This window comes from Oryx dammah, unplaced genomic scaffold (assembly GCF_014754425.2).
Source record: "Oryx dammah isolate SB20612 unplaced genomic scaffold, SCBI_Odam_1.1 HiC_scaffold_9, whole genome shotgun sequence".
Lineage (NCBI taxonomy): Eukaryota > Metazoa > Chordata > Mammalia > Artiodactyla > Bovidae > Oryx > Oryx dammah.
The window spans coordinates 10262844-10290191 of record NW_024070193.1 but is presented as its reverse complement, the minus strand read 5'-3'; the positions used below and the strand labels follow the sequence as shown (position 1 = coordinate 10290191).

General features: G+C 44.5%; 1 protein-coding gene across 2 annotated transcripts; it reads right to left on the bottom strand.

Annotated features, from left to right (window-relative positions):
* Nucleotides 1-2267: 2267 nt before the first annotated feature.
* Nucleotides 2268-26322, bottom strand: RBM5 (RNA binding motif protein 5). Of its 2 annotated transcripts, none has more exons than XM_040247036.1 (25): nucleotides 26210-26322; nucleotides 24824-24893; nucleotides 22629-22794; nucleotides 21743-21898; nucleotides 17956-18025; nucleotides 17393-17466; nucleotides 14827-14910; nucleotides 13920-13980; nucleotides 13359-13424; nucleotides 12482-12642; nucleotides 11935-12032; nucleotides 11264-11351; nucleotides 11024-11101; nucleotides 10868-10940; nucleotides 9910-9995; nucleotides 9437-9521; nucleotides 9140-9231; nucleotides 7354-7515; nucleotides 6631-6780; nucleotides 6477-6548; nucleotides 5504-5683; nucleotides 5123-5197; nucleotides 3983-4080; nucleotides 3775-3904; nucleotides 2268-2911 (listed from the first exon to the last, which is right to left on the bottom strand). In XM_040247036.1, the coding sequence occupies exons 2-25, from the start codon at nucleotides 24838-24840 to the stop codon at nucleotides 2786-2788; spliced, it is 2448 nt and encodes an 815-aa protein (XP_040102970.1). In that variant the 5' UTR covers nucleotides 24841-24893; nucleotides 26210-26322; the 3' UTR covers nucleotides 2268-2785. The 2 variants fall into 2 exon arrangements, with proteins under 2 accessions (XP_040102970.1, XP_040102969.1); XM_040247035.1 differs by having other exon boundaries at nucleotides 26214-26322.
* Between the last annotated feature and the right edge of the window lie 1026 nt (nucleotides 26323-27348).

Genomic DNA, 27348 nt, shown 5'->3' with positions numbered 1-27348 from the left:
TGCTAAGAGATTGAAGCACTTATTGTGCATGGGGCCAGCCTGACCCTTTGCCCCACAACTGGGCGACAATTTCCTTTTCTAGCCTGAGGTGATCCCTGGGGGTAAGGGACCTGTCAAGAACCTGCAGATCCCCAAACTTGTTGCCTCTTCCACTTTACACAGATCTTCGAGGCCAAGTTCTAGCCAGGTCTCCTTGAATCTGAGAGGCCTGCAAGAAGCCCAGCACCCCAAGACTTCATGAGACCTACTTCCACCAAGACACCTAAACCAGGCCAACCCATAAATGGTGGGGTGCTGCCACCTGGTGGCCACCAGCAGCACAGCCCTTCTCCAGGGTCCATTCTCCAGGGCAATTCCGCAACCCCCCCATCCCCACCTGTCCCTGAGGGCTTCATCCTTTGGGAATCAGGGTGCCCAATGGCTGGACTCCAGGCGCCCTTGAGACCTCCAGCCAGACTGTGCATGCCTGGGGAGCTTAGCTCAGGCCTGGCTGCTCATCTGGGCTTTGAAACTCTTTTGATGCATGGCCATGACAGCTGCTCCTGGACGGCTCTCAAAGCCCTGCACAGTGTAGCAGCTGTCCCAGCAAAGGGCGGGCTGGACTTGGGAACCCTGGAGGATCCCTCTAGGTCAGAGGAGACCCTTCCAAATTCAGAATTTGGGTTTCACTGATTGAGAACTTTGCACTGCTCTCATAGCACCACCATTGGCCATGGCTGGGACGAACAGCAACCCTGTGGGCAGGGTAGGGCAGGGCAGGACCTGGCACACTCATTCCTGGGCTTGGGGTTGGAGCAGCCCATGACGAGCAGTGGGGAATGCCTGGGTCCTTGGGCTTAAGCCTCAGGTTCTCAGGGGGTGAGAGTCACTTATCACTAGCAGGATCTCCCAAATACTGTCTTACATGAGATCCAAGGAAAGCATAGAAACTGGGCCATGGCTTCAGATCCAGGATGGGGGCAGCAGTCACCTGGCTAAGTTATGCTGGTGACAGGAATAGCTGTGGAACAGACTGAAAGTGGGAAAGTGGGCTGCCAGCTTCTCTGAGGGGCTGATCAGAGGATGGACGCTAAATTCATGTTTATAGGAGAGCCCATGGCAGTGCAGACAGCAGATGCAGTGGTCCAGAGCAGTTGAGAGCACCAAGTAGGTTGGGATCAAGCACCCTTCCTGATGTGGGCAGTTAGTTTGAGGCTCAAGATGGCTGACAAAGCCCTGGCACTCCGGCCAGTGCTCGGCTGTGGCTTCCCCAGGGGAGCAGCTCGCACTGGCTCGGCCTTTGGTGACCTGCTTTCCCAGATCTCCTGATGTGTGTCCTCACCTGCAAGAGCTGTCCAGGCTGGCTGTTGGCGGTGTCTAATGAAGCTGCTTGTGACTGCTGCTCTGATGCTAAGAGCACCAGGTTCTGCAAAAGTTCTGGAGGTGGGGCTGGTCTCCCCACCCTTGCCCCTGGCTGACCCTAGATGGGGATGTCAGTTGGGCCCTCGTCTGTGAGGTCTCCAAGCCCTAGCCCACAAAAGCCCAAGCTTGAGCTTTCTGCATTTGCCTCCGCATCTCCCTAGCAAAGCTAGGCTCAACTTCTCCAAGGTACCCCCAAGGAAACTGGGGTGAGGGTCCGTGCCCTTAAAGCTCCTCCTGTGCAATTCTTCATCCTGATTTTATATGGGCCAGGCCTGCCTGAAGAGTATGCCCAGCCACAAAAGCCACGGAGCTCGAGATTTAACAAGTTCCCCCCCTCCATGACTAAATGCCAAACACAAAGCCCAATCACTCAGTTCAGCCAGATGGGCGGCATGGGTACCCCATCGCAGCTGGTCTTGGGAACAGCCTCAGTCTCAGGCACACTTCCTGCCCTTGTCAGGCACGATCCTGCTGGCCAAAATGATGACAAGGATGGGACACTGCTGCTGAGAATGGAAAACCTTGCAATGTCCCTGACCACCTCCTGGGCAGCTAAGATGACGTGGAGAAGTGAAGTGCTTCAGGAAAGAAAGGGCCTCTCAGCTCCTCCACCTCAGCCCCCAAAAGCAGGGAGGTTGTCCCTCATAGAGCAGTAACATGCCTACCCTCCTGTCTGGACTTACAGTCTGTAAACAGTGAAGGTGCACAAGTGCTCGCACTCACTCAGGCCTGAAGGGAGTAGAGGGAAGTGGAAAAAGCGGACTCAGTTATGATGGAATTTTCACGTACTTATTTTATCACAAGGCTTGACTGGCTCCAACATGCTCTGCTTACCTGGTCACCCAAGAATAAAGAGACACACACACTCATTTTTCAAGGTATTTCTTTTGTAAAGGAGCCAGATTTGGCAACTAGACTGAAAATCTTCCAAAATTCTGTACAAATGTGTAATATACAAATATACATAAGGCTTTTGCCGAGAAAAGACAGCACAACAAATGACAGAGGCGGCTTTGGTGTCACATACCACCCTAGGGCATCTCAATACCCCCTGGGAATGCAAGGGGCTGATGGACCACAACATAGGCTCCACATGTAAAACACACACTACATTACAATATGTACACTGAAGTATAAAAGACCCTCCCCCCTCGTGGTCTGCTCACAGGCCCTCTGGCAGGAAGGCAAGCCATTCACCAGATAACCCATACAAGGGGACCTCCTTTAAGTGGGAGAACCCTGCAGAATGAACTGGTTCACCCTAAAAACCATTAACAGCACAGGGCATGCCCTTAAAGAGAAAGGTGGTCAGAGTGAATTCAGGAGACGGAGCATTCCTTGTGCTCTTTGGAGCTCTTCGTTCTCTCTCTCTCATCCCCGTGTTTCACTCCATCTCAGTGAACCGGGCAAACATGGCCTTCCGGACAGCATCTTTGTAGGAATCTGCACCAGACAGTCCGTATGCGCTGCCTTTGGCGCCTAGGCCAGCTCCTTTTAGCCGGACTTGAGCCTGGGGGGGTAATGAAACTGTAGTCAGCAGCTGGCAGGTAGCGTGTGGACTGCTCCCTCTCCCCTATGTCTAGCCCACTCTCTACTGAGCTGGACCACCCCGCCAGGAGACAGAAATTTTAAACGAAGACAGGGATTTCTACTTTGGAGACCTGGAGTAGGTTGAAGGACTGAGGGCATCAAATGGGTGAGGGAGAAAGGCAGACAGAAGCACGTCCTCCCCCAATTCCATGCCCGTTCAGCAAGCACTGTGCCTGCTAAAGGGCCCCAAAGCCTTGCACCAAAGCCCAGGGAAGGTCTGGTAATTTTAGGTACAGATCATGGCAGGACAGCTCAAAGTCAGCAGAACTCGCCTGCACAAATCAACAGCAAGTGTTTGTTCTAAGCTATGCTGCCAGGTCAGGGAGAGCAATCACTGGCAGTGCTCTTGTCTAGAAGGCCAGTGGTCAAGGGCCTCTGGTCCTGAGCTCTGACTGAATAAAGGATTTCTCATCATGGATCAAAGTCCTACTAAAGTGTAATTAGTTTTATACATAAGCAAAAGTCACTTAGAAATTAAAGCACAGTACCTTTCTGAAAATCCGATCTAAGCTACTGAGTCAGCGTTAAGGTTTGTTTATATTGAAGGATGTAGAAAGACACAGCTCCTTAGAAGAAGGTAGGCTTTACCCAAAGAGACCCAAAAACCAGAAAATCAAGCTGGGTACCACACCTGTTCCAACTGACATCTTAAAAAGAGGGTGCAATATGAGACGGCTGCAGGGAACACAACTCCCACTGGGGCCCAGGCCCTCTGCGGGCTTCAACCTCATCCCAACTCTGGGACAAGCCTGCAGGCTGCTGAAGCCCAGTCCCACTGCTTACCTCAATGGGGGCTGTGATGCCTTGACACTTTCTCCCCAAACCTGAGCCTTCCCGCCAACCCATGGCCTGCAGCATCTTGTTGCCAATGTTACTGTGGTCAATGCCATCTTTGGTGGGCTGCTCGTAATTCCTGCCAGTGGCAAACACATAGTTACTCAAAACAGCCAGAGCCCCGTCTCAGAAAGCGGAAAATGTGCACAACACATACACGGTGCCAGCATCAAACTGCTTCTTGCGCTTGGGTTCTGGAGGCTCTGGGATGCCGTATTTCTCCCGTCTTTCCGCAGCGCGATCCCGGTATTTCATCTACGTGGGAGAACAGCCCGATTAGAGATATTCAGACTTCAATCAATCTGTCGCAGTCGCCAGCACCCACACTTCAGACTGTCACCTCAGGTGCTTCCTTCATCTGGAGCTTGGCCTTTTAGAGTGCCTGCAAATGCCACATGCCCTGTTTCCCTGGCTGCACTTTGTCATATCCCAAACAGCAGGTTTGAAGAGATGATCTGTGTGTGGAACCTGGGGCAAAACTACGTTTCCAACAACCAGTTTAATTTAACGAGTCACTTCTTGTCAAGCTCTTCAACCAGCCTGCTGGGTGTGGGCAAAGAGTTTGGGCACTGCTGGGGGTGGGCACAGCCTGCCAAGGTCCTTGAGGGAGAGGAGGGCAGGGCTGCCGTTCTTCCTCAGCATTTGGACAGGGCCACCTCTGGGAAGACAGAGCCAAGAGGTGGCTTCCTGAGACCTGCTCTACAGTCCCTGGGGAGCTGGCACCATAAAACAGTAGGAAAAAACAGGAATGTAAAAAGCTTTAGCTATAGATACCTCAGAACCATCTTGGGGCGAGCAACTTCAAGTCACTTGCTCAAAGGTTCATCTCTAAGCCATAGGCCTCCATTTGTACTTAAACCCCTGGGTGGCTGGCTCTCAACCTGCTTCATCAACTACCAAGTGACGGCTCATTAGGGGCCCCACTGCTTCCTTCCAGGCCACCTGCAATCATTCTGTCCTGCTGTTCCCCAGGCCTCATCTGAGCTCCCCTCACTGTCCACAAAGGCTTCCTTGGCCAGGCCCAACAAGTTTACTCTGTCCTTACTAAAACCCAGTGTTCTTCACCAGTGGGTCTCTGGCACCCAAGACTTGTGAGTGGTCTCGAGCATCCTCAAGAAAGGACACTGCAGGGCTCCCAGTGCACACAGCTTGGGTCCAGTCTACATGAGCCATGACAGCCAGGTGACAGATATGTGACATACCCTACCCTGTCCCTGGGACCTGGAACAAGTGCTACGAGTAAAAGCCAAGGGCAGTTACCCCAAGACACTCAAGTGGCACATTGACCCCCATTCACCTCTCTCTCCCTCAGCTCCAAGGCTTCCAGCTCCTGCTCGCTCAGTCTGGATCGTCGGTAGATATCCATGTTTTGCTGTATGAGAGATTTAACAAACATTATTAGTATCTATTGTGCTCCATCCAAGTCAAAGTCCAATTAATTACAACAGGAAAGCCAGAGGTGGGTGTACCTGGAGCTGCCATGCTCCTTTCTACTCACAATCTGCAACAGACTATACTGAGGAGCTACCTTCTAGGAATAGACTATACTGAAGAGCTGCCTTCTAAGAGGCAATCACTTAACGCAGGTATTTACTGAAACTTCACTACCATCAGGGTACCCACAGCGTCTCGTTGCCTCCCCTCCCTGCCTCAGATCAGCTCAGAGAAGCATGGCCACCTTGTGGAGGTCTGAGAGCTGCTGGTGCCTGACCAGGGCGTCTTTGTTTGGGAACTGGCGTCGGCAGAGCAGGCAGGCCATCTTTTTCCAGTCGGCCAGCTTTTCCTCTTCACTCTCAAGTCTCTCCACCAGCTCTTCTTCATTGTCACTGTCACCACTGTAAGCAGCAACCAGACCCCTCTAGAGACAAGAGGAAGGTGGGTCATTGGAAATGTGCAACAGAGAAACAGCAATGGCTAAAGTAACGCTTAATCCAAACTGTCAGAGAATGCCCATTATCCATACGTCACATATCAGTGAGTAGAGCAGCTAGGTCTTCCGGTACTGGGCCTGACAGCCTCCCACCACCAGCCCTCTTGGGAACCAAGAAGACTTCCTGGATGACTTTTCTCAAACTACTGACCATGTCTGAAAACCTATGAGAGTAGGTTTTACAACAGATGAGAGTAATGACCCACTCAGGTAAGTATCTAGCATGTAAAATATGCTTTTTTGGTCTTAATGTTCTCTTTCCAGACTGTTAAAAGTATTTGCAAATGCAATAAAACTCAACTGAGCTCCGGAATCTGGGCTTTATTCTCTGTTCCATCTCACTTGCTCTCACACAGAGAAAACAAAGCCCTGAACATAGATTCTGTGTATATAAGCTGCTTCAAATACCCACTGACAGGGACACATCCGTTTTAAGCAGGAATGAGATTAGCCAGATGCTTAGCTCAGATGGTAAAGCATCTGCCTGCAATGCAGGAGACCCAGGTTTGATCCCCGGGTCAGGAAGATCCCCTGGAGAAGGTACTGGCAACCTACTCCAGTATTCTTGCCTGGCGAATTCCACAGACAGACCCTGTGGTTGCAAATAGTTGGACATGACTGAGTGACTAACACTTTCACATTAGCCAAGATGCAGATCAAAGTGAGACACAAAGCACAGACAGAGCCTTTAAACACTGGTTTAAAGCTGGTACTTCCTTACTTTGAGGGGGTTCTCCTCATCTCCATTTCGCACCAATTCGGGGATGAGCTGTTGCCTTTCTGCTAAGGCTCCCTGGGAAACACAGAACAAGTCATAAGCCTCAAGTTTTACCTAAGCTGCCCTTACGAAGTAAGGCCATCCTTGTTCCTGTTACCTTCTTCTCAAAGAGAGCAAAGCCGGCATCTGCGGCAGCAGATTCTCTCCTTTCTTCTTCCCTCAAAGAATTAACAGGTTGAAAGCTGTTTTTAAAATTTTCTTTCTGCTTGTTTAAACTCTTAGCCCAGCGTTCCATGTCTTTGGCAATCTACAGTCAAACAACAATCACAGAGATTTTAGGTAGAGGAACTTAGCAAACAGTCTCCTATGCCAAGATAATAAGCCATTATTGTAACAAACTGTAACAAAACCCCTTTTGCCCTTATCTTTTATGAGATACTGCATATTACCAAAGTCATTAATGAATATTGTTCCAAAGTCTGTGAGTCTTTCAGGCAACTGACAGATAACAAAGAATAATACTAAAAAACTGCACAATGCTCTAGGAACTTAGGGCTTGGTGGCTCACCCGGTAAAGAAATCTGCCTGCAATGCAGGAGACCCAGGTTTGATCCCTGGGTGGGGAAGATCCCCTGGAGAAGGGAATGACTACCCACTCCAGTAATCTTGACCTGAGAATTCCACAGACAGAGAAGCCTGGCAGGCTATGGTCCATGCGGTTACATGACTGAGAGACTAACTAGACTATGAGCTTAATGTAAATAAGATGTATGACCTAGTCTTCAAGAATCCAAATAAAGCTAAATGCCACAGCCCCACCCCACCCCTTGATTAAAAAAAAAAATGAAAAATGGGCCTGCTGGTTGGGTCATGATCTTACCTGCTGGGCTGTTTTGCTCTTGGGTTTCTCCTTCTTCTCCTTCCCCTCTTTTGCAGGAGGCAGGCCTGTCTGCTGGTGGGAATTAGACTCCGCAGCCAGCATGTAAGTCTCCTTCTCTCCATCCCAGTACAGGTACTGCTGGGTTAAGGAATTGTAGTAATACTAGAATAAAAGACACAATTCATGCAGACTTTCTCCTGGGTCAAACCACTAACCTAAAGGAGTACTTTTACTCCTTTACATCTCCATTATTTTGTCAAAAAAATTAAACATAAAAACATAAAGCATGATGCAGATCAGTAATATTTCCTGGGCAGAGAGGAGGTGCTATACACCTTGGTGTAGGTGAGGATGGTGAACCAGCTGGCCAAGAGATGTGAAACTTCTTGGGTGAGTAGAATGTGGTTTCAGAGTCTCAAGTTTCTATTAATTAATCCCTGGGCCTGGAGAGTACCCAAAGAGCAATAAGCCTGACTCCTTTCCACAGACAGACCCTTTACACAAACCAGGTGGCCAGAGCAAGTGATTCAGGAGGAGCTTTTTCTCACATGTCCTCCATGACAATCAGTTAACATCTCATTGCTACGTTCAATCATACAGAGCCCTGCCTGTTCTGTTTGGACGCCCGGGCAACCAAACACGGTTGTAAAAACCAGCTTGGGAACCTGGAAGGAAGTGACAGGTGAAGGAACCTGATCTGAAGTGTGTGGGGAGAACCAGAACAGAGAACAGGTGGCAGCTCTCTCTCTTCTCTATTGTCCAATTGCTTACTCTACCTGCTCAACAGGGGCTCAGGAGAGACTGCCTTTTGTATCTTTTTCAGGGGAGGCAGTGCACGTCAGACACGGGAGCCACAACTTTTATGGCCACCAAGAAGAATGGCCTGGGAAATGGCCAGACTCCACAAAAAGAGCAGTGGAAGCAACATGTACAGGCCCAGCCCGCTTGGCAAGTCCTACACAGTGTCACACCTGACTCTCAGAAACCACAAGCTCTCAATGCCAAATTCCTGTTAAAAGCACTTATTTTTACTATTCTATATATATATACACAGCTTCTGGTCATAAACAGTTGCTTATTTATGGAGTGTTAATGTTGCCTTTCCTCTTTAAAAAGTTCTATACACTGCCAAAAATAAAATGTCACTCCACAGATCTGCTGATTTCTACTCTCAAAAATACTAAGTAAAAAAAGAGCTGTACACAAAAGGTCACATATTATTTGATTCCATTTATACAAAATGTCTAGAACAGGCAAACCCAGAGAGACAGAAAGCAGTAGTTGCTGGGGTGGGAAGGAATTAGGAAGTAACTGCTTAATATATAGGGTATAGGGTTTCTTTTCAGGTTGATGAAAATGTTCATCAACATTAGATGATGGTGCCCAACACTGTGACTACACTAAGAAACTACTGAACTGAACACTCTAAATGGCTGAAATGTGAATTTTCTCTCAGGTGAAAAAAAATCACAATTTAAAATTTGTATATAGGTGTCTACATGAAGATTAACAGTCACTTGAAAATTTAACGTGACAAAATAATCCATGACAATAAGAGAAAGAACAGTGCTTGGGGCAGGGGAGGTGGGACTGACCAACAAGAGGCACCACAGAATGTTTAGTGTGCTAGGAATGTTCTTGCTCTTATCGTGGTGCTGGTAAATGAACGAATGTATATATATGTAAACAAACATTCAAAGAACTGCAAGAACTGCACGAGTCAGTTTCATGAATTTTTCAGTAAGTACATTACACCTCAAAACGTCTGTTTTACCCCTTAAATTACCTGTGAGTTGGGGTCATAGTATAGCCCTGTTGTTGGATCATAGTAATATCCTGAAGATTCATCATACTGATACGTGGATGTGTCAGGCACTGCTGCAAAAACAAAACCCAGCACATAGTCATTCCAGGGAAGACACTGGCTTTACTTCCAATTCTAAGCCACTGAGATGCAGCAGGTCGTCTTCTCTCATATCCCCACGTGTCCCGCTGACACCCACAAAGGGAGAGGAGCGCTTATTAAACAAAATCAACAACTAGGACCTTCCAACTGTCAACAGCCCCATGAGGTTTGGCTTACCATATTTGGTACCAGGAACTACACCAGTAGGGGAAGCGGCTGGGGCCTGTGTACTTGTGCTAGTGCTAGGCTGTGCTTCCTCAGTCTGGAAAGAACAGCAGCTTCAATATAGTTTCAACTGTAAAGCCTCTCAAGAGAACTAAATCACTGCAATCATCCAGCAGCAAGGGCCCCCTGACAGACCCACTGTAGCAATGGTCTAGGGCAATCCTTGAGCAAAACACATGCTGACAACTGTCTTCCTAAAGGTCAAGTCGAAGCATGCATAGTATAAATAGACCCTATGTGGAATCTTGCATTTAAAATACAGACACAAAATTATTTCAGTACATAATACGATTAGACAGAAAGAAGTAAGGTTGGAATGTGTGTGTATCAGTCAATCCTGGCTCACACAGTGAGAAAAGGTAGTACTTGTACAGCAACAATTTCCCCAACAATCACCAGTTCTATATCTAAGATGACAGGATTACCGGAGAGCCGGGTGGGTTGGAGGTCTGATTATACAGCTGGGGACTCTGGGATACAACAGCCGCTGAGGTGGTGGTCACCGCTGTGCCTGATGATAAACACCGGAGTTACAACAGCCAAGGCACTGAACTCTACACCAAACATCCTTACCTGGAATGCCCAATCTAGACTCTGTCTTTGTATATGTCAGTTCTTAACCACCTAATTCCCAGTAAGTACTCTTTAACCTATGATATTCTCATTTTTATAATCCTACTAGAATGTGATACACAAAGTCAGACATTCTGTATGATGGCTAAGAAGGGGAAGAAGGTTTCCACATCTGCTCTGGGGTTGAAAATAGACTTAACTGCCACACCTTTGTAATACTGGAACAAAAACTAGAGCAACAGCTTTTAAGAGTGACCCTTCTGATTGATGTCTGGACAAGAGACTGCTCACCTGAGCTTACATGGGCACCCACAATTCCAAACAGCACAGAGAGGGAAAATACTGAATTAAATTCAAGAATGAACACTCATGATGGCATAGTCTCCAAGAGCTTTGTATCAGCTCCTGATATGCACAACTGTTAGTCGCTCAGTCCTGTCCGAATTTTGTGACCCCATGGACTCGAGACCACCAGGCTCCTCTGTCCGTGGAATTCTCCAGGCAAGAATGCTGGAGTTGAGAAGCCATTCCCTTCTCCAGGGAATCTTCCTGACGCAGGGATCAAATCCATGTCTTCTGCATGCAGGTGGCTTCTTACCATCTGAGCCACCAGGGAAGCCCACTGCATAAGCAATGCCAATATTGCCCCAGAAGCTTAAGTACATGCTGACATCCCTGAAAGTGCCCAATCCCCTGTCTTACAGGAAAATGGCTCTCCTAGATTTATTTGGATCTAATGAGAACATCTAGCTCTATGTCCTCAACTGTATTTGCTTAAACAGGAGATAAAAAGAATATGAAATCTATTACCTGATGCAGATGATGCATCGGATTCTAATCCTCCAGCTTGTTGCTGATAAAACTGTTGGTAATCCTGTGAGTACTGAAGAAGAGTCCACCATTAAAGCTGCCATCCTTGGACAAACTCTGGAGACCAGAAGTCAGATAATGGTCCAGTCTACCCACCTGAGCATACTGGGCATAGCCATCTTGGCCTGGCTGCAGGTAACTGTAGTCCACACTGCCTCCTTCACCACTCTGAGACTACAATGTCAAAAGAAGAGGAAACATAGACAGACTTAGTGGACACTGAGGTCTTCAAATGTCCTTGCAGAGCTTCTAAGGCAAGCACAATCACAGAGCTGACTTCTATGAATCTGGGCACCACCACCACACTACTTGGAGCAGAAAGATCCTTCCCTTTACCTGGGTAGATGACCACTGAGCAGCAGCAATGGCGGTACTAGCCACGGAGAAGGCGCTGACCCTGTTACCATCTGGTAGGACCAAGTCTCTGAAACCACAAAAATCCAACCATGTGACTTTATATCAGTATGCTTCCCCATCACTTAACCCCACGCTACCCAGACTTTACTGGAAGGTCTCCAATGCCAGCAATACCACATTTCAGAGTGAGGAAGGGTCTCCACAGGCAAAGCCCTACGTGGGCATGTGTCCCTGCGGTATAGCTGCTTTCTTTTGTACTCTTCTATTTAATAAGGTGTCCACTTGATGGGCAATGATACTAGAAATGGGGAATTTACATCACTAGAATGAAGCTCTACATACATGAAGCTGTATTAGCATGCTGTTGTGGAAGGAAAGAATTATTTCCAGATGGGTTTCCACCATTCTGAAGCAGTTTGCATAGCACATATTCTCAACCCATCTACCAAGTCTGTTTTGTCCTGCTCTCAGGCTTTCTGGCAACTGGTATTGAGGATAGGAGGGAATAAGTGCTAAGAAGACAAGTGCATCCTTCCCAGCCAATTAGGAAGGATCCCACTCAGTACTGGGCTTCGAGTGTAGTTAGCAGCGCATTCTCGGACAAGCATGTAGATGCAGCGGTTTGAAGTAAGGGCAATGAAGCCACTCACTTTCTGGCACTTTTTGCAAAATCAACCCCAATAGTTTTGCCATCAATTTTCAAAGGAGGATGGAGACTCTGTAGTATCTGCAGCAGCTGAGAAGCATCCTGCAGGAGAATGTGAAGAAAAACAATTTTGTGATTTTTGTCATGCAACTGAAAGTATCTACCACCTATCCTAGTCAAAGAAATTAAAAAAAAAAAGGCAATTCATTATTATCTGTGGATATGAAATCATGAGAAATTTTAAAAAGCCCTCTTTCAAGGTATCTAGTATTATTAATGGAGCCAGTGCTAGGTCAATCTAAAAGCATGAAAAAAGACTAAACTGTGGCTCAGACTTCAGTTCAGCCAGTTATCTACAGGTATACCAATGGTATTTTTACCACTTACTAAAGCCATCGGCCTATAATTTAGCACTGCAATAACTGTCATTACTTAAGTCTTGAACTTTGGGCTCCAAGAACATTAGACGTAGGTAGCATCACAACTGGATGAACCACATTTGCCTCTTATCTCAGTTTCTTTTAAAAGGAAAGATTCAATGAACATCTCACCATTGCAGAAGACAGCTGCACAAACGCGAAGCCTCTGTTCTGCTGGGTCTGTTTGTCTTTTATGAGGCGAATGTTATTGACAGCTAAGGACGCGTAGGGAGACAGGGCTGTCATGATGGAATCCACCACAGTGTGTGGAGCTATGTTTCGAAGTATGATTGCTGCAGGTGAACGAGACAAATGACAGAGACACGCATTTCTACCACCAATGCCTTTCAAAGCAGATTCAAGTACAAACAAACCCATTTTGGGAGGTTTCCAGTATATTTGACCCTTGAATGCAGGGGGATGAGGGGGTGCTGACCCCACTCCCACCATGCAATAGAACATCTGTGTATAACTTTACAGCCAGCCCTCTCTACTGGTAGTTCCACATCCCCAGACTCAGCCAGTAAACAGTGTAGTACTGTGTGTGCTCAGTCGCTTCAGTAGTATCTAACTCTCTGCAGCCCCATGGACTGTAGCCCACCAGGCTCCTCAGTCCATGGGGTTTCTCCAGCCAAGAATACTGCAGTGGGTTACCATGCCCTCCTCCAGTGGACCTTCCCAACCCAAGGACTGAACCCAGGACTCCCACACTGCAGGTGGATTCTTTACTGTCTGAGGCACCAGGGGAGCCCAGTGTAGTACTGTAGCATTCATTTAAAAAAAGAAAGAAAAAAACCAGCATAGATGCACATGGTTCAAACCCATTGTTGTTTAAGGGTCAACTGAATATATCTTTCACTTTGACATTGAAAAGAAATCCAAAAATCAGTCTTTAACAAGACATCTGAAGCCACTGACTGCTCCTCGTTAAAAAAGAGCAGGAGAACAAAAAACATCCAACGGAGATCAGTTTCCAATATAACAGCCAAAAGATTACATTTGCACTTACTATCACAATAGTAATCAACAGACTGAACTGATTCTGTGGTTCCAGGGGGCACTTCCTGTTCAGAGTCTACAAGAAAGGGAAGAAAAGAGGAAGAATCAGTAATTGAAGACAAACAACAAACCAACATAAATACATTCAAATACCAAAGTTTTAAGTAAACGTAGCTGTTATTTTTTCTTTTTTAACCATTTGTGGCTACAGTAAAACCTCATTAATTTTGACATGAATTTTAAATGTGGAATGCAAAAACTAGGCCACTGGAGGACTTCGGAGGACTTCATCTCTGTAAAGAAAAGCAGATACAGAATGCAAAGCAGGAAAGCTGACTTAATTTTGAAAAATAAAAGAACTCTTTGTATTCTTGCACTCAACAGCAGGATCTACTAAATCTAAGGAAGGAGGTTTAAAGAAAATAACTACATAACCTAAGGTAGAAGGTTTAAGGAAAATATATACGTTATTGCTTAAATACCCCACAGCCTGTACTTTTCCTTAGGTTCACAGACAACCCAATTAGTCAAGTTTCAATACATATTCCCAAACAGCCAAATCTGGGCTTACCAAACTTGTCTGCTCCACATCGGAAGCATTTTAGTCTTTTCCTGAAATTGTTAAGGCAGCACTGGAAAATAAAAAGTTTTATCTGTTATCCTATCTCATGGTAGGCCAGGTTTACTAGTAACAATGTGGGTTAGAGCAAGAGGGTCACAGGCAAGTCCCAGTGAGGAGCAATAAAAGCAGAAGGTGATCCTACGCATTGAAGACAAAGGAGCATTAACCTAAAAATTTCACTATATGAATGACCCCCAGAAAAATACATTCTGATGTGTTTTGAAGTAGATTTCCATTTTTCTCAAGTTGGGGAAAAGTTTCAGTTCACCCCAAAACCTTGCAGCAAGCCACTGGCAAAGTTCTCCCTTATGTCAGAAAAGCACTATATACTATATACCACTCTATATACACAAATACAATGTGAATGAAATTCTGTCTAGAGCCCTGCTGGACATGTGACACCAAGTACTCTCAAAATGCCAATAGCAACACCTACTTTGTGACTTTGGTGACACTTGCCCACTTAGGGTTTTGCCCATGGATACCATTCCTTACTCGTAACAGACCTTATATAACTCCCTTATATAACGCGAGCAGGGCCACAAAGGGTTTTGTTAACAAAGAGATTGCCAAAAGATGAGCGCGCTAGAATTAAGAAACTGTAAAGTAAAACAAACTTAAAATCTTAATTGAAACACTGGGCTTAGAATCTGGTTCTTAAAATCTCTCATGTTTGAGGGAGTCTGTCCTCTAATACCTACTCAGGAGGACCCAAGAAAGTCACAAAGTATGAAAATCACCTCCTGATAAAAGCTGGTAATCATGTATTTTACTCATTTTCTTGTTTGGATAGTCAAACAAATAGAAAACAGAAAACTCCAAGAGTTTGGTTTGTCTGGGAAGAACACGTGCTTACCTTGTTACAAAGCCAATCTTCAAACTTAGGCCTGGGATTGCTATAATGCATTGCAATATGCTTTCCTTGAATCACCAGCTTTTTCTGTAAAAAAAAAAGAAGTAATTAGTTATTCCCATTGTGAGGAACATGTGTCCATTTTCCCAGGGCAGAGCACACTTCGGAAAAATCAGTGCTCTGGAATTAAATGGACAACATACGGGGAGGACCAACCACCGCCACCTATACTCTGCCCATCCAATCCTTCAGATAGGCAGTAAGAGAATGGGATGCGGAGTAAAGGTAAACGGAGTCAGGGAGTGCTGAGGAAGCTGACACACGCTATAAACGCTGACATGCACCAGGCCGTGTCTCCAGCAGAGACAGAAGTCCTAACATTCAGCATTGACAGGCTGCCTGAGAGTTGACAATCTAGTTCAAAGAGCAGAAGACACAACTCTCCCAGTTCTGAGGTTGTCTCCTACGTTAGCCCTTAGCATGGTGTCCTTGGGCTTCGCTTCACTGTTCCCCCAGTCCCACATCCTTATGCAAAGTGAAAGCCTTTACATTTCCCCTTCACCCAAATTCCTGCTTCAGGATGTGTCCTTTGGGGACAATGAGAGGGAAACCCATTTTTAAAGGGAAGCTGGTGACAATTTTCTCAGGAGACACTAGTCTGAATGCCATCGATTCTAAAAACAGCTAAATGAGGTTTCTTCCTGCCAAGTGCAACCACGTGATGTCCTGAGTGACAGATGTGTTTTTCACTGAAATAAGATGGTACTCTCTTCAAGATGAGTAACCAGGAGGCCAATGAAGTTTCTTCAGGGGGTTAGGAAAAGTGTCTAAGTGTTCATATACCACCTCATCCTTCTAGTCAACTGCGTGACTACAAGGGATTTTATTTTCAAAAGTGAAAATTCCGAGCTGAAACAGTTTACCAAGAGCACACCCAGCATCTGCCCCCAAAGAGCCTTCATTTTAACAGGAACACCTTTTCTGTTTTTTTTTTCTGGGGGGAGGGAAAGGGAGCGGGGTGTTCTGACACCGTCAGAAGGGATTTAAGTAGGAGGTTAGATATCCAAACTTTTTAAAGGAGTCTAACCCCTCCAAACATACATACTGTTGAGTAATTTGGTTCTCGCAAATCCTGGAAGAGTTAAGACATGCTGTGAATGTTGTCTCTGCAATATCTAAAGGCAAGACTGCATGTCTGGCCAAGAGGGAAAAAGCTGAAGGTCATCCACTCACTGTGTTGTACAGAAGCAAAAATAAAGAAGCTGGGAGATAAGTCAACAGATCATCCCACTAAGAGGGATGTGCTGGTTTGGGGCGATTCCAAACTATCACTGAGTCCCTAATCCTACTGGCCTTTCATTTCTGGAGTGAATTTGAACTGTAATGAAATAGTTACACGTTAACACAGCTTTGTATACATTAAAATTGTGCCGCTTTTAAGTGTCTTTCAGGTTTCAATTTCCCAGGAGTTTTAAACTCCCAAGTCATTCTGATACATCGACTATATTAATAAGATGCTTTAAAAAGATGCTGTCATGTAAAGAAAGCAGGTTCACATGAAGCTTGTGTTATGTCCTGAATTTTACTAGGATGGTGTCCATGGTATGAAATGAATTAAGATCTACCATTATAAGATCAGGTTGTCACCTCTGGGTTAAGGATGTGAGAGGCTTAAAAATCTAACAAGTCAATCAAAATGATATCCTCATTAGTGAGTCACATTATTAATGATATTAAGTTTCCAAAGAATATAACTCTTATTTATGAGTAACAAATCATAAAATGCTACAGAGAAGCAACATAATGAGTTAAGCAAACTTCCCAGAATGCACTTGGTTAAGGCATTCAATACTGTGCTTTGGAGTTCTGGCAAAAAATGTTATTTATGTGCCAAGCACTGAACATTATCTTGATGAACTGTAGAATGATTCAGTTAATGCCACATCAAAGAAATCATCAAAGATTTGCTTTGAACAGACTTTAAGAGGCATTCTCAGGGAGATTAGGATGTTAATGCCACTCTAACTAGATTAGACAGCAGCAGGACACCAGCTCTTAGGCTAATCTCATCAGACTTACTGTTCATAAATTCTACTAGATCCTTAAATAGTTCTTGAAGACCCATATGAGCAGTTATGCCTCTAGGAGGCTTGAGGTCTCCAAGTTGAAATAATTACTTACAAAATTCCTACAGCAAACTTCAATTATATTCTCTTCATTGTCAAATTGAGAGTTGTATAATCTAAGATGACTCTCAAAGGATATAATAAACAGGAATATAATCAGGGGAGGAAAGGGGGAATATTCAAGATGTTCTGATAACTACCAGACAAATATTCAGTGGTTAACAAGGCCATGTCAGGTAGCCATGTTTAAAGGCAGAGCAAACTCTGCAGTGTAACGTGTGGTACTGTGTTTATTCCAGTAACATCAATTTTAATATATACAAAGCCTTTTTTTTTTGTAAAGTCACTCCTTTGGAACAAACCACTCCTTCAACCTTTTTTTTTTTTAATTGTACAGACTTGTTCCATTTTCATGAATATCTAGACTTGGTGAGTGAAGCAACCTGATTGGCTTCCATCCAGCTGGTAGCATCTTGCAAGTGATAAAACTCCACGAAGGCGAAACCACGGCTTACACCTAGAGACAGCATTCAGATATAGACGGGATACTCGTGTTAGTCAGTTCCTTTATAACAGGTGAATCTCTCTCCCACTGCTTCAACACTGCGTGACAAAGCCAATTGGGAAGCAGCTTTACAAATGTGACTTGACTTGGGGATCTTCTTGATACTTTGCCATGGCAAGGAACCAAGCCGCCTGAACTAAATGCCATTCGATTTGATTCCACGCTTAAAAAGTAACCATGCAACCGATTACAAACAGTCAAACAAGGAGTTTATACATCACTACTTACCGAAGGGAAAAAAAAGCCCCTAAAAACAAAGTTTTTAAAAAGGTCCTCAGGTGCTTTCTAACATCGTTTGCAAAGAGTCACATTCCTTAGCCATGGCAAACCTTTCATTCTGAATTCATGTGCTTGAAGACTGGGGAATATCAGATGTTCTTTAGGGACTGAGGTGGGAATGGGGAAGAGAACCAGAACAGCAGGAACTAAGCAAGCTCTCACCTGTTTTCCTTTTCATCAGCCTCACGTCCGCAGGCTGAGGGCCTTCAAAGGATTCCATCATTTCTCGAATCTGCACAGGGTTTTACACATTTACTGTTAAAGCTTTAGCCACAAACCATTCCACACTAAAGAGAGTTCAAAGACTAGGGATTACATCAACTTAAGCTTATATTACTTAAGCTTAATTGGCCAAGCTTTTAAACTTCTATCATCAAAATGCAATTAGTCTAAAAATAGAACAAAAGAAGGGATGCTTCTCATAGAAACTGATATACTATAATAGCTCTGAAAGCCTTCTTTACCTGCTGATGGGGGATTTCCTCAAGTACAGCTACTTTATGTTGTGAGACACAGCCTTGCTTGTGGTGTGCTGACCCTCAAGCCTCCACCCGCCCCCTCAGGCTAATCTTGTCCTTTGTTCTAAAGGACCAGGGAGAAAAGAAAAAGATTTAAAAGAGGCAGATGATATGTAGAGTCTCTGAAGGAGACTAAGAAATCCAGAGCCCCAAAACAAGGAACTCCCTTAAAAGAAACCTTTTTTGCACAATGTCTTAAAGAAATAGTTTCCTTACATTTACATTAAAAAAAAAATCTTGTAATATTCTTAGGCTCCTAGTAAATCAAAGTGAACATGAATTGGGCCTTAAGAAAGACTTCTGGCTGCTAAACTTATTACCAATTTCAAATCAAACCTTCACTGCAAAAAGCAAAATACATTAAAAAAGACATCAGTCTCTCCGGCAATCATACCAGGCAGCAATACTCTCAGGAAAAACACCAGGGACAAATTTGTGAGAGACTCTTAGTGGCTTCCCCATTTCATTACTACGTGTAAAGGTTGCAGGATTATGTAAAATCAGTCCTCATTATTTGGGGTAGATTTGCCTACTAATTAAAATTCATTATACTCCAAATGAATACCACTTGCGCTTTCAAGGTCATTTGCAAACATGTGCAGAATAGTAAAAAGTTTGAGTTGCCTGATGCACATGTTCCTGGCAGAGTATGCTATGCTTTGTATCAGCTTTCATATTGAAAACAGATGTCGTCCTTCTGGTCTATTTACTGGCAGGTATTTCACATTTTTGTACTTTTTGTTGGCGATTTCACTGTTTAAAATGGCTCTCCAGGTGTAGTGCTGAAGTGCTGTCTAGTGTTCAATGCTAATGAATCAAAGTATATATTAAATAAGGCACATTTAAACAGAAATATACACGAAATAAGGCTATGTATTGATCTGTTAGTGAAAATGTTGTGACCAGAGGCTTACAGGAATCTAAGTTTGTATTTCCCCTAAGAGCATGAGTCAATACTCCTAGTGGCTTTGGAGACTAGCACAAATAGAGAGTATGTAGAAGTGTTAACATCAAGCCAGACCCAATCACCTGACTCAAGTTCATGCTTGGCAACATAGTTACCGAAAACTTAGTTACCAGAGTAACTAAAGACAAACTATGAATATAGTGATACAGTAACACACATAGTAACAAAATTAACTAAACACAGTTGCTCTAGGAGTTCATATGTCCCTGAGGGGATTACAAAGGACAAATAATGATGGAAGTGATAAACTGAAGTTCATTCAAGAGAACACTATCATTTTAAAATGCTTTTAAAGGTCCCAATATGAGGAGGCTTCCCTCATAGCTCAGTTGGTAAAGAATCTGCCTGTAATGCAGGAGATCCAGGTTCGATTCCTGGGTCAAGAAGATCCTCTGGAGAAGGAAATGGCAACCCACACCAGTATCCTCGCCTGGAGAATTCCATGTACAGAGGAGCCTGGGAGCTTCCATGGGATCGTAAGAGTCAGACACAACTTAGCAACTAAACCACCACCAAAGAGCCCAACAAGCAAATTTCCCACAAATATTGCACAAATTTGGGGAATCTCAGAAAGCCTACTTGGAAAAACCTGACTTCTTATGGTAAGCACTTCTAGTTCCCCGAGAAGCCTGAAATAAACAACAATTACAATCTTGTTTCATTACCAGAAGGTAGGGCCCCCAGGGTCAGCTAGGGCATGGCTCTTCCCATTGCCACCCACTTCTGCAGGCTTCAAGGGCCACAAGCGTAACAGACTCAAGGGAACAACATGATCAACAAGTAAACTTTCCTCAACTGACTCCTGCAGGATTTCTTTTATCCCCTATTCTACATGCCCATGGCTACTGCTACCTGAGCTCAGCTCTGCCTTCCTTTTAGCCCCTACCATTCCGACTCTACCATTCAAACCTGCACAGCTTTTGTTACCAGGCAAAAACTTCGGCAGCTTTTTTTTATACTTAGCTGGGCTTTCAAAGATTCCAGCAGTGGCCCCCAAATACGCTTTTCTCCTGCCAAACATCTCTGATTTCAGTCAAATCAAGCTAGTTAGGGCCAGCAGTGGCCCCCAAATACACTTTTCTCCTGCCAAACATCTTTGATTTCAGTCAAATCAAGCTAGTTAGGACCAGTCCACGCCTTAATCCTCAGTTCTCCACCAGATCAAAACGTTTTCTATCCCTCAAGAATAAGCTCAACTAACAGTTCCCTGGAGCTCTTCCTTACCCTCCACCAGTAACAAAGCTCCCTTAAGAAGCATCAAGTTACTATTCCACAGAACTACTTTCAACAAGACCTCTTCCAACACATCCCTTTCTACTCTGCATTGCCTTCATTATCTGTTAACTTTAGCTACCATCCTTCAGCGTTTATGAGGGAGGATCCATGGTTCTGCAGTGTAACAGTACACAGTGGGACAAGTGTGTTTTGGAACACAAATAAATACCCACTATTAACTCAAACATCCTATCTCACATTTTGTCACTTCCAGCGTTTTAGAAGACCAAGGCTATGTGAACTCAATACAGCTCTAAAATTCATAGTCAGACTATTACCTTGAATACCCCAAGACAACAGATACTGGCATAACACTATGATTTATATGGTTTATAAAATATATTTCAAAACATCACATTCATTTTACAGACACTGGCTGGGCAGCCTCCTGAGTTCAAGGGTTGGGGATACACATAAGAAATTCTGCCTGGGGACGTCCCTGGTGGCCCAATGGTTAAGAATCCACCTTCCAATTCAGGGGACGTGGGTTCAATCCCTGGCCTGGGAACTAAGATCCCATATGCTGCAAAGCAGCTAAGCCCACGTCCACAACTAGACAGGTTAAGACTCTGTGCTTCCAACCCAGGGGACACAGGCTCCATCCCTGGTTGCAGAACTAAGATCCCAAATGCCCACACAGCACAGCAAAAAAAAAAGGGGAGGCAAGGGGGCATATTGGCAGAACAATGAACATGTTCAAAGTCGCCTGCAGCAGAAGCCAAGTGGTGGATGGGGCTGGAAGGAATGGTGAAGGCCAGAGATACCAATGGAAACCAGGCAGTGTCCAGTGCACCAAAGCCATAGTTGGCCAGTCTGAGAAGGGGGAAGCCAGGCTTGTCAAAAAGCTTTCCAGAGGTTTCAAATGGATAATACAATTTCCAACAAATCAAAGGATGCTGAATTATTAAAATGTTCTTATGGATATAATCTCAGTGAATAAGTGACCAATTCAACAAAAATGTACTGACTATCTTCTAGGAGTTATTATTGAAAGAATAAAAACTGTTCCCTGTGGTTCTGAAAACTGTATATTGAGCTTCAATAGCCAGTTGAGAGAACTTCACCCTAATTATAGAAAGGTACTTCACTACATATTAGTTTGAGCTAAAAAGAACACCAGAAAATAACGGTAGAAGCTCAGAGTCTGTTGGGCCTACTGATGGCTCATTAGAACAGTTGGTCCCCTTACATCGCTCTCCGTGATGGTGATGGGAAGGCCGCGAAGCATGATGGTCTTGCTCTCCCTCTCGTCACTGATGTCATGCCTATAGTCATGTTCACCATAGTCACCATCAGAATGGTAGCCATCTTCAGATCGGTCACTGTTCCTTCTTTCACGTTCTCTCTGATTTACAATGAACAAAATTGTAATTCAAATCACACTGGGCTTTTTATACCCTTTGATCCACTCCCTCCACTCCTAATAATTCATCTTTAGGAACAGAGATAATACACGAACTCCACAATGATGTTCACCATAGTGTCTTCTAAAATAGCAAAAAAACAAAAACCCCCAAACCTGGCAACAATCATTTAATTTCAGGAAGAATGGTTTAACAACTCACCGAACAGTATATCTACACACAAACAGTATTACTTGTTAAAATAAGATGATTATATGAATAAAAAAGAAAAAAAAAGTGCCAAATTATATGGGTAGCACAACATTACTTCTAAACAAAGTTGATGCATATGGAAAGAAATGTGAAAAAAAGCTACGCTACAATATTAAACTACAACTTTCAGAAACTATCTGAGGCCAAGGGATGGTATATAATTACGCCCCAATTGCCTCATCTTTAACATGGGTACAGTAACTACATTACATGGTTGTAGTGAGATCTGAATAAGTTCATCTTAGCCATGTGCTCAAAAGAGTGCCTGGTGAGCCCTATGTAAATCCTGGCCAAGAATTCTGATTACACATCTCCGTCTGTCTTTGAGAATTACAGCTGACTAAACAGATTTCAGAATACTAAAGTGTTTGAATAAAACACTCCTCCTGAGAGATTCTCACACTTGGTATACTTATTTCATAATTCTAACAACTCCATAAATAGTTGCTGGTCACTCACCTCTGGACTGTCATAGTCTCGGTAGTCGTCATATCTATCACCCCTCCGATCATCACTAGATCTTTTGTAATCTGAGTCCCTCCGCCTGCTTCTGGATTCACGCTCATCACGGTCATCCCTGTCTATGATGGAACCGTATCTTCCACTGCGCTCCGTTCTACTCACTCTGCCAGGGAAGAAAATTTTCCTTTATTCTTAAGTAAATCACATTTTGTCCTTCTAGAAAACATGGTTGAAAAAATTTTCAATCCACATTTTGGTTTATAAGGTATCCAAATAGTTCAATGCATCCCTTAAAATTGATCACCAAATAACAACTTACAATTGAGACAGGCTGTCTGTCCATGTTTATCCTGCATTTCCCCAAGCCTGTGATCTACACATCGCTCCTTTCATCCCTGATTTCAGATCTTACTGATCAATTTAAATAGGAAGAATGCAATTACAGTTGTTCCTGTCAGGGACTGTTTCCAGGACCTGCTGCAGATACCAAAATCCATGGATGCTGAAGTTGCACAGTAAGCCCCCTGGTATACCCAGTCCTGCATCTACAGATTCAACCAACCACAGATCATGTAGTACTGTATTTATTGAACAAAATCTGCCTGTACAATTCAAATCTGTGTTGTTTAAGGGTCAAATGTATTCTCATTTCATTCAGTTTCAAAAGAAAACATATCCTGACTCATCCACTCTGAAGGGTATTCTCACTACTGAGAAATGGACCACTGAACTGGATGAGTTAAGTTTTTTTTTCCCCGTTAGGCAGTTAACCAAGTTCAATTGTTATAATAAAAAGCATCATCAGAGAACATTATTTCCTATAACATCTGATTTATTTTTCATTACTAGGCAGCACTGGGCTAATAATCTAATAACAAAAGGCTTAAACTCATTGGACCACAGATACAAAAAGTTCTTTTTTAAAAAATTAATTTATTTATTTTAATTGGAGACTAATTACTTTACAATATTGTATTGGTTTTGCCATACATTGACATGAATCAGCCATGTGTACATGTGTTCCCCATCCTGAATCCCCCTCCCACCTCCCTCCCCATCCCATCCCTCAGGGTCATCCCAGTGCAGCAGCCCTGAGCACCCTGTCTCATGCATTGAACCTGGACTGGCGATCTGTTTCACGTATGATAATATACACGTTTCAATGCTGTTCTCTCAAATCATCCCACCCTCACCTTCTCCCACAGAGTCCAAAACACTGTTCTATACATCTGTGTCTCTTTACAAACAGTTCTTTGATAAATTGTTTACCAGATTCATAAAACTCTGTATAAGGACAAAATAAAGGGAAGGCCTTTTAGGGCATCATTTAGAGTATACAAATTTAATAAAAAGAAGTGAATGATAACAAATAGTCCAGGGCAATTTCACAATGTAAAGTATATGAATGAGAGACCCTAAAACGGTAAATGTTTATTTGGAACCAAACAATGACATCATGTAACATGAACATTTCCCGAGTCCCAGTGGGCCATCAGTTTGATCTATCACTGGGCCTGGATTCAATATTAAGGAGGCAGCTGGCTGAATAAGCAGAAGTTGTGTGTTTAAATCAAATGGTTTGAGTGGGAGACTCCACAGATGACACAGGAGCCAAATGCTCTCATCTTAATTCTCTGTTAATTCTTCAGCAGTTTTTCTTTCTTCTTTTTTAATGTAACTCATGGTCCAAAGCTTCTCAGCTCTATAATCTGGATCATCTTGTCATGGACGGGATAATAATGAGAACTGGCCTTCACTGACTGCCTTCCACAGCCAGGTACTGTGCAAAGAGACAGGACAATTTCCTACTTTCTGCCAGAGGCTGTTATCCACACCAGGAACCTTCATGATCTCCTACTCCACCAAGCCCTTCTTTGCTTAATTCTTTCTTACCCTTCAGGCTTCACCATAAGAGAATACTTTCTCCAGGAAGCTTTCCTGGCTGTTTCCAAGAAAACACAGGTTCCTAACTGTTCTAACAGGCCCCTCAACTTTTACCACAGGACAGTTCACACAGGATTTTTCATTATCTCATTAAACCATGTGTTTATGCGAGCAAGTATCATGAAAGTGCTCACAGAATGCATGACACAAAACACAGATTCAAATATTAATATGGTAAACAATTTTCAACAAATAGCTCAGTCCCCATTGAAATGTTGAGATCAAAGGCATGTACAGTAATAACTTACCGTTTGTCTGAACCCATCGTTCTAATGAAGATCTAGGACACTGCTCCAAAAGGTTCAAATTTGCTTTTTTCTAGGAGACAAGAGAGATCCGTTGCTGCAAATCTGGGAGATCACCTAAGTCCTGTTTCATAGCTGGGACACCACTGAGACTGGAATTTCTTCAAACCATTAACAGTGACGAGCTAAGGTTGAGGGGTGGGGACCGACTGTCAACATTAAAATCAAACGACGGTTTTGTTAACAGTAAGCATAGGAGGAAGGCTAGCCGAGTTAAAAATATTAGATTCCATATTCAAACACAAACCCATAAAAGGATGCAAGCAGAAGATGCCTTCCCTGCTCCCACTGTAGGATTACAAAGCAAAAAGGGCACAGCTGCAATCAGCTCCCTGTGTTCTGAATCAAAGCAACTCCAATGGGGTAGTTGAGCCTTAAAACATTAACCAAAGTGTCTTTATTAATTCAAGAAGCAAAACAAAATTCAAAAATTACTCATGAAAAATTTAAAACCTTTCAGAAAGCCGATGCTGGGCTAACTGAAAATCGACTCCGTTTAAACGCAACGGCAGATCCAAAGCTATATCAACCAAGAGTAAACCTCCGTACGACTTAATTCCCAGGTAACAATAATCACCACAGGTCCCTGAGGCAGCCAACCTGGCCCCGTTGCGCACTGACGGTGGTAAAACACACAGCTAGACGGCCTTCGATGCTTGCGAGGTCTGACAAACTAGTTACAGCCGTCCCTGGCGCCTGTTCTAGGCAGGCGCTCAACGAACATGTGAATTAATACAGGGAACAGAACCATCAGGGAGGAACAAGGACCTGGGCAGAATCCCTGCTGCAGCCCCTCAACGCCTGGGCACTGCCCAGACCCACCTCCGTGGGGAGTCGCGGGTGAGATGGCGGTGCCACAGGCTGCGCGACCGACTCAGGCGTCCAGCTTTCTCTTCCTGCTTGCACTTGCGCCTCCCGACCCCCAAGAGGTTCCCAGCCCCAGATCACCCTTCAGCGAACAGCTTTCCGGAGAGAGTTGATTCAGGAGAACCTGCGGAGCTATGGCGGCTAGAGACTGTCAGGGCGCCCCTGAGAAGTATCTGAGGGACAGACGACGACTCCTTGCTCAACTTGGCCTGGGAGTTGGAGACACGTCCCGGGAGGGGCACACTCACAGCCCCAAGAGAAGAGGGCCTCGGGCTGGCCGGGAGAACGCTCTCTGAAAGCTGACAGCGCTTGTGCCGAGGAGGGGCGCGGCCCTCCAATGCCTCGGGTAGCCCTTCGAGATCCCGCTGGGGCTGAACGGCCGCAGCTTGCGGCTGACAGGGAGGCTCTACAGGGCCTGCCACAGCAGAAAGAACCGCCAGTCATTACGGGCGGCCGCCGCACTTACCCCCAGGAAGGACGAAAGTAGCAGCAATAGCAGTTTATGCCAAGGAATTCCAACAGGGTACGGCCGCTTCACAAAATGGCGCCTCCGCCGACGGCCGTCTCCTACCCACAGTACCTCGCGCCTATCCCCTTCCCCCACCACACGTTGCCTAAGGAGGCGGCCAATCCGCGAAGGTGTCTGGCTGCGCGAGGGCTGCTGGGAACTGTGGTCGCTAGGGCAGCACGTCACTTAGCTACAGCCTGTGTCAATTTCCTACGTATTTCCCTTTCTTCAAAACCTCGGCCTTGTCTGCCTTTTCCAGATCCGGATTAGACCTCTTATCTTGATTAAGCATAGTAATTATTTGCCTTTGCTACATGGGCCTTAGTACAGTTTGTTTTCACCGACGCGATGTAAACCATCACATTTAATCTTACTTTAGAAGGAACGTAGGTTGATCACCTTTTGCATTATTGAATGCTAGATTTTACTATTGGGCTGCATGCTTCACAAATATCTATTTCCATCTTCATAACCTTTTGGGATGACTATTAATCCCATTTTGCAAGTAAGAAAATTGACGTTTCTGGTAATTAAGAAGTTTCTTGAAGGCAGTCTTCAGAATATTATCTTATTGGTAATCTTTAGTTTAAGGCAAAGACACGGGAAAGTTACTTTCCAGGGTTAATAGAACAGTTGAACGGCACCATCGACTCAATAGACATGACTCTGAGCAGGACATAGTGAAGGCCCGGGAGGTCTGGCATGCTACAGTCCAGACGACTGAGCAATTGAACAACAATTTAGTAGTTACTAATTGGCTGTCTAATGTGTATGCTGTGTTCAGTCAACCCCAAGGACTGTAGCCTGCTAGGCTCCTCTGTCCATGGGATTTTCCAGACAATACTGGAGTAGGTTGCCATCTCTTCCTCCAGGGAAACTTCCTGACCCAGGGATCGAACCCATGCCTACCTGTGTCTCTTGCATTGCAGGTGGATTCTTTACCGCTGAGCCACTGGGAAGACATCTCAAAATTAACACAGCCTGGGAGCCATCCATGACTTTTTTTCCCTTGCACTCAATCTGTCAGCAAATTCTGTTGACTCTACCTTTAAACAGCTGCCTCAAATGCTGGTCTCCTAGTCAAAACCATTAT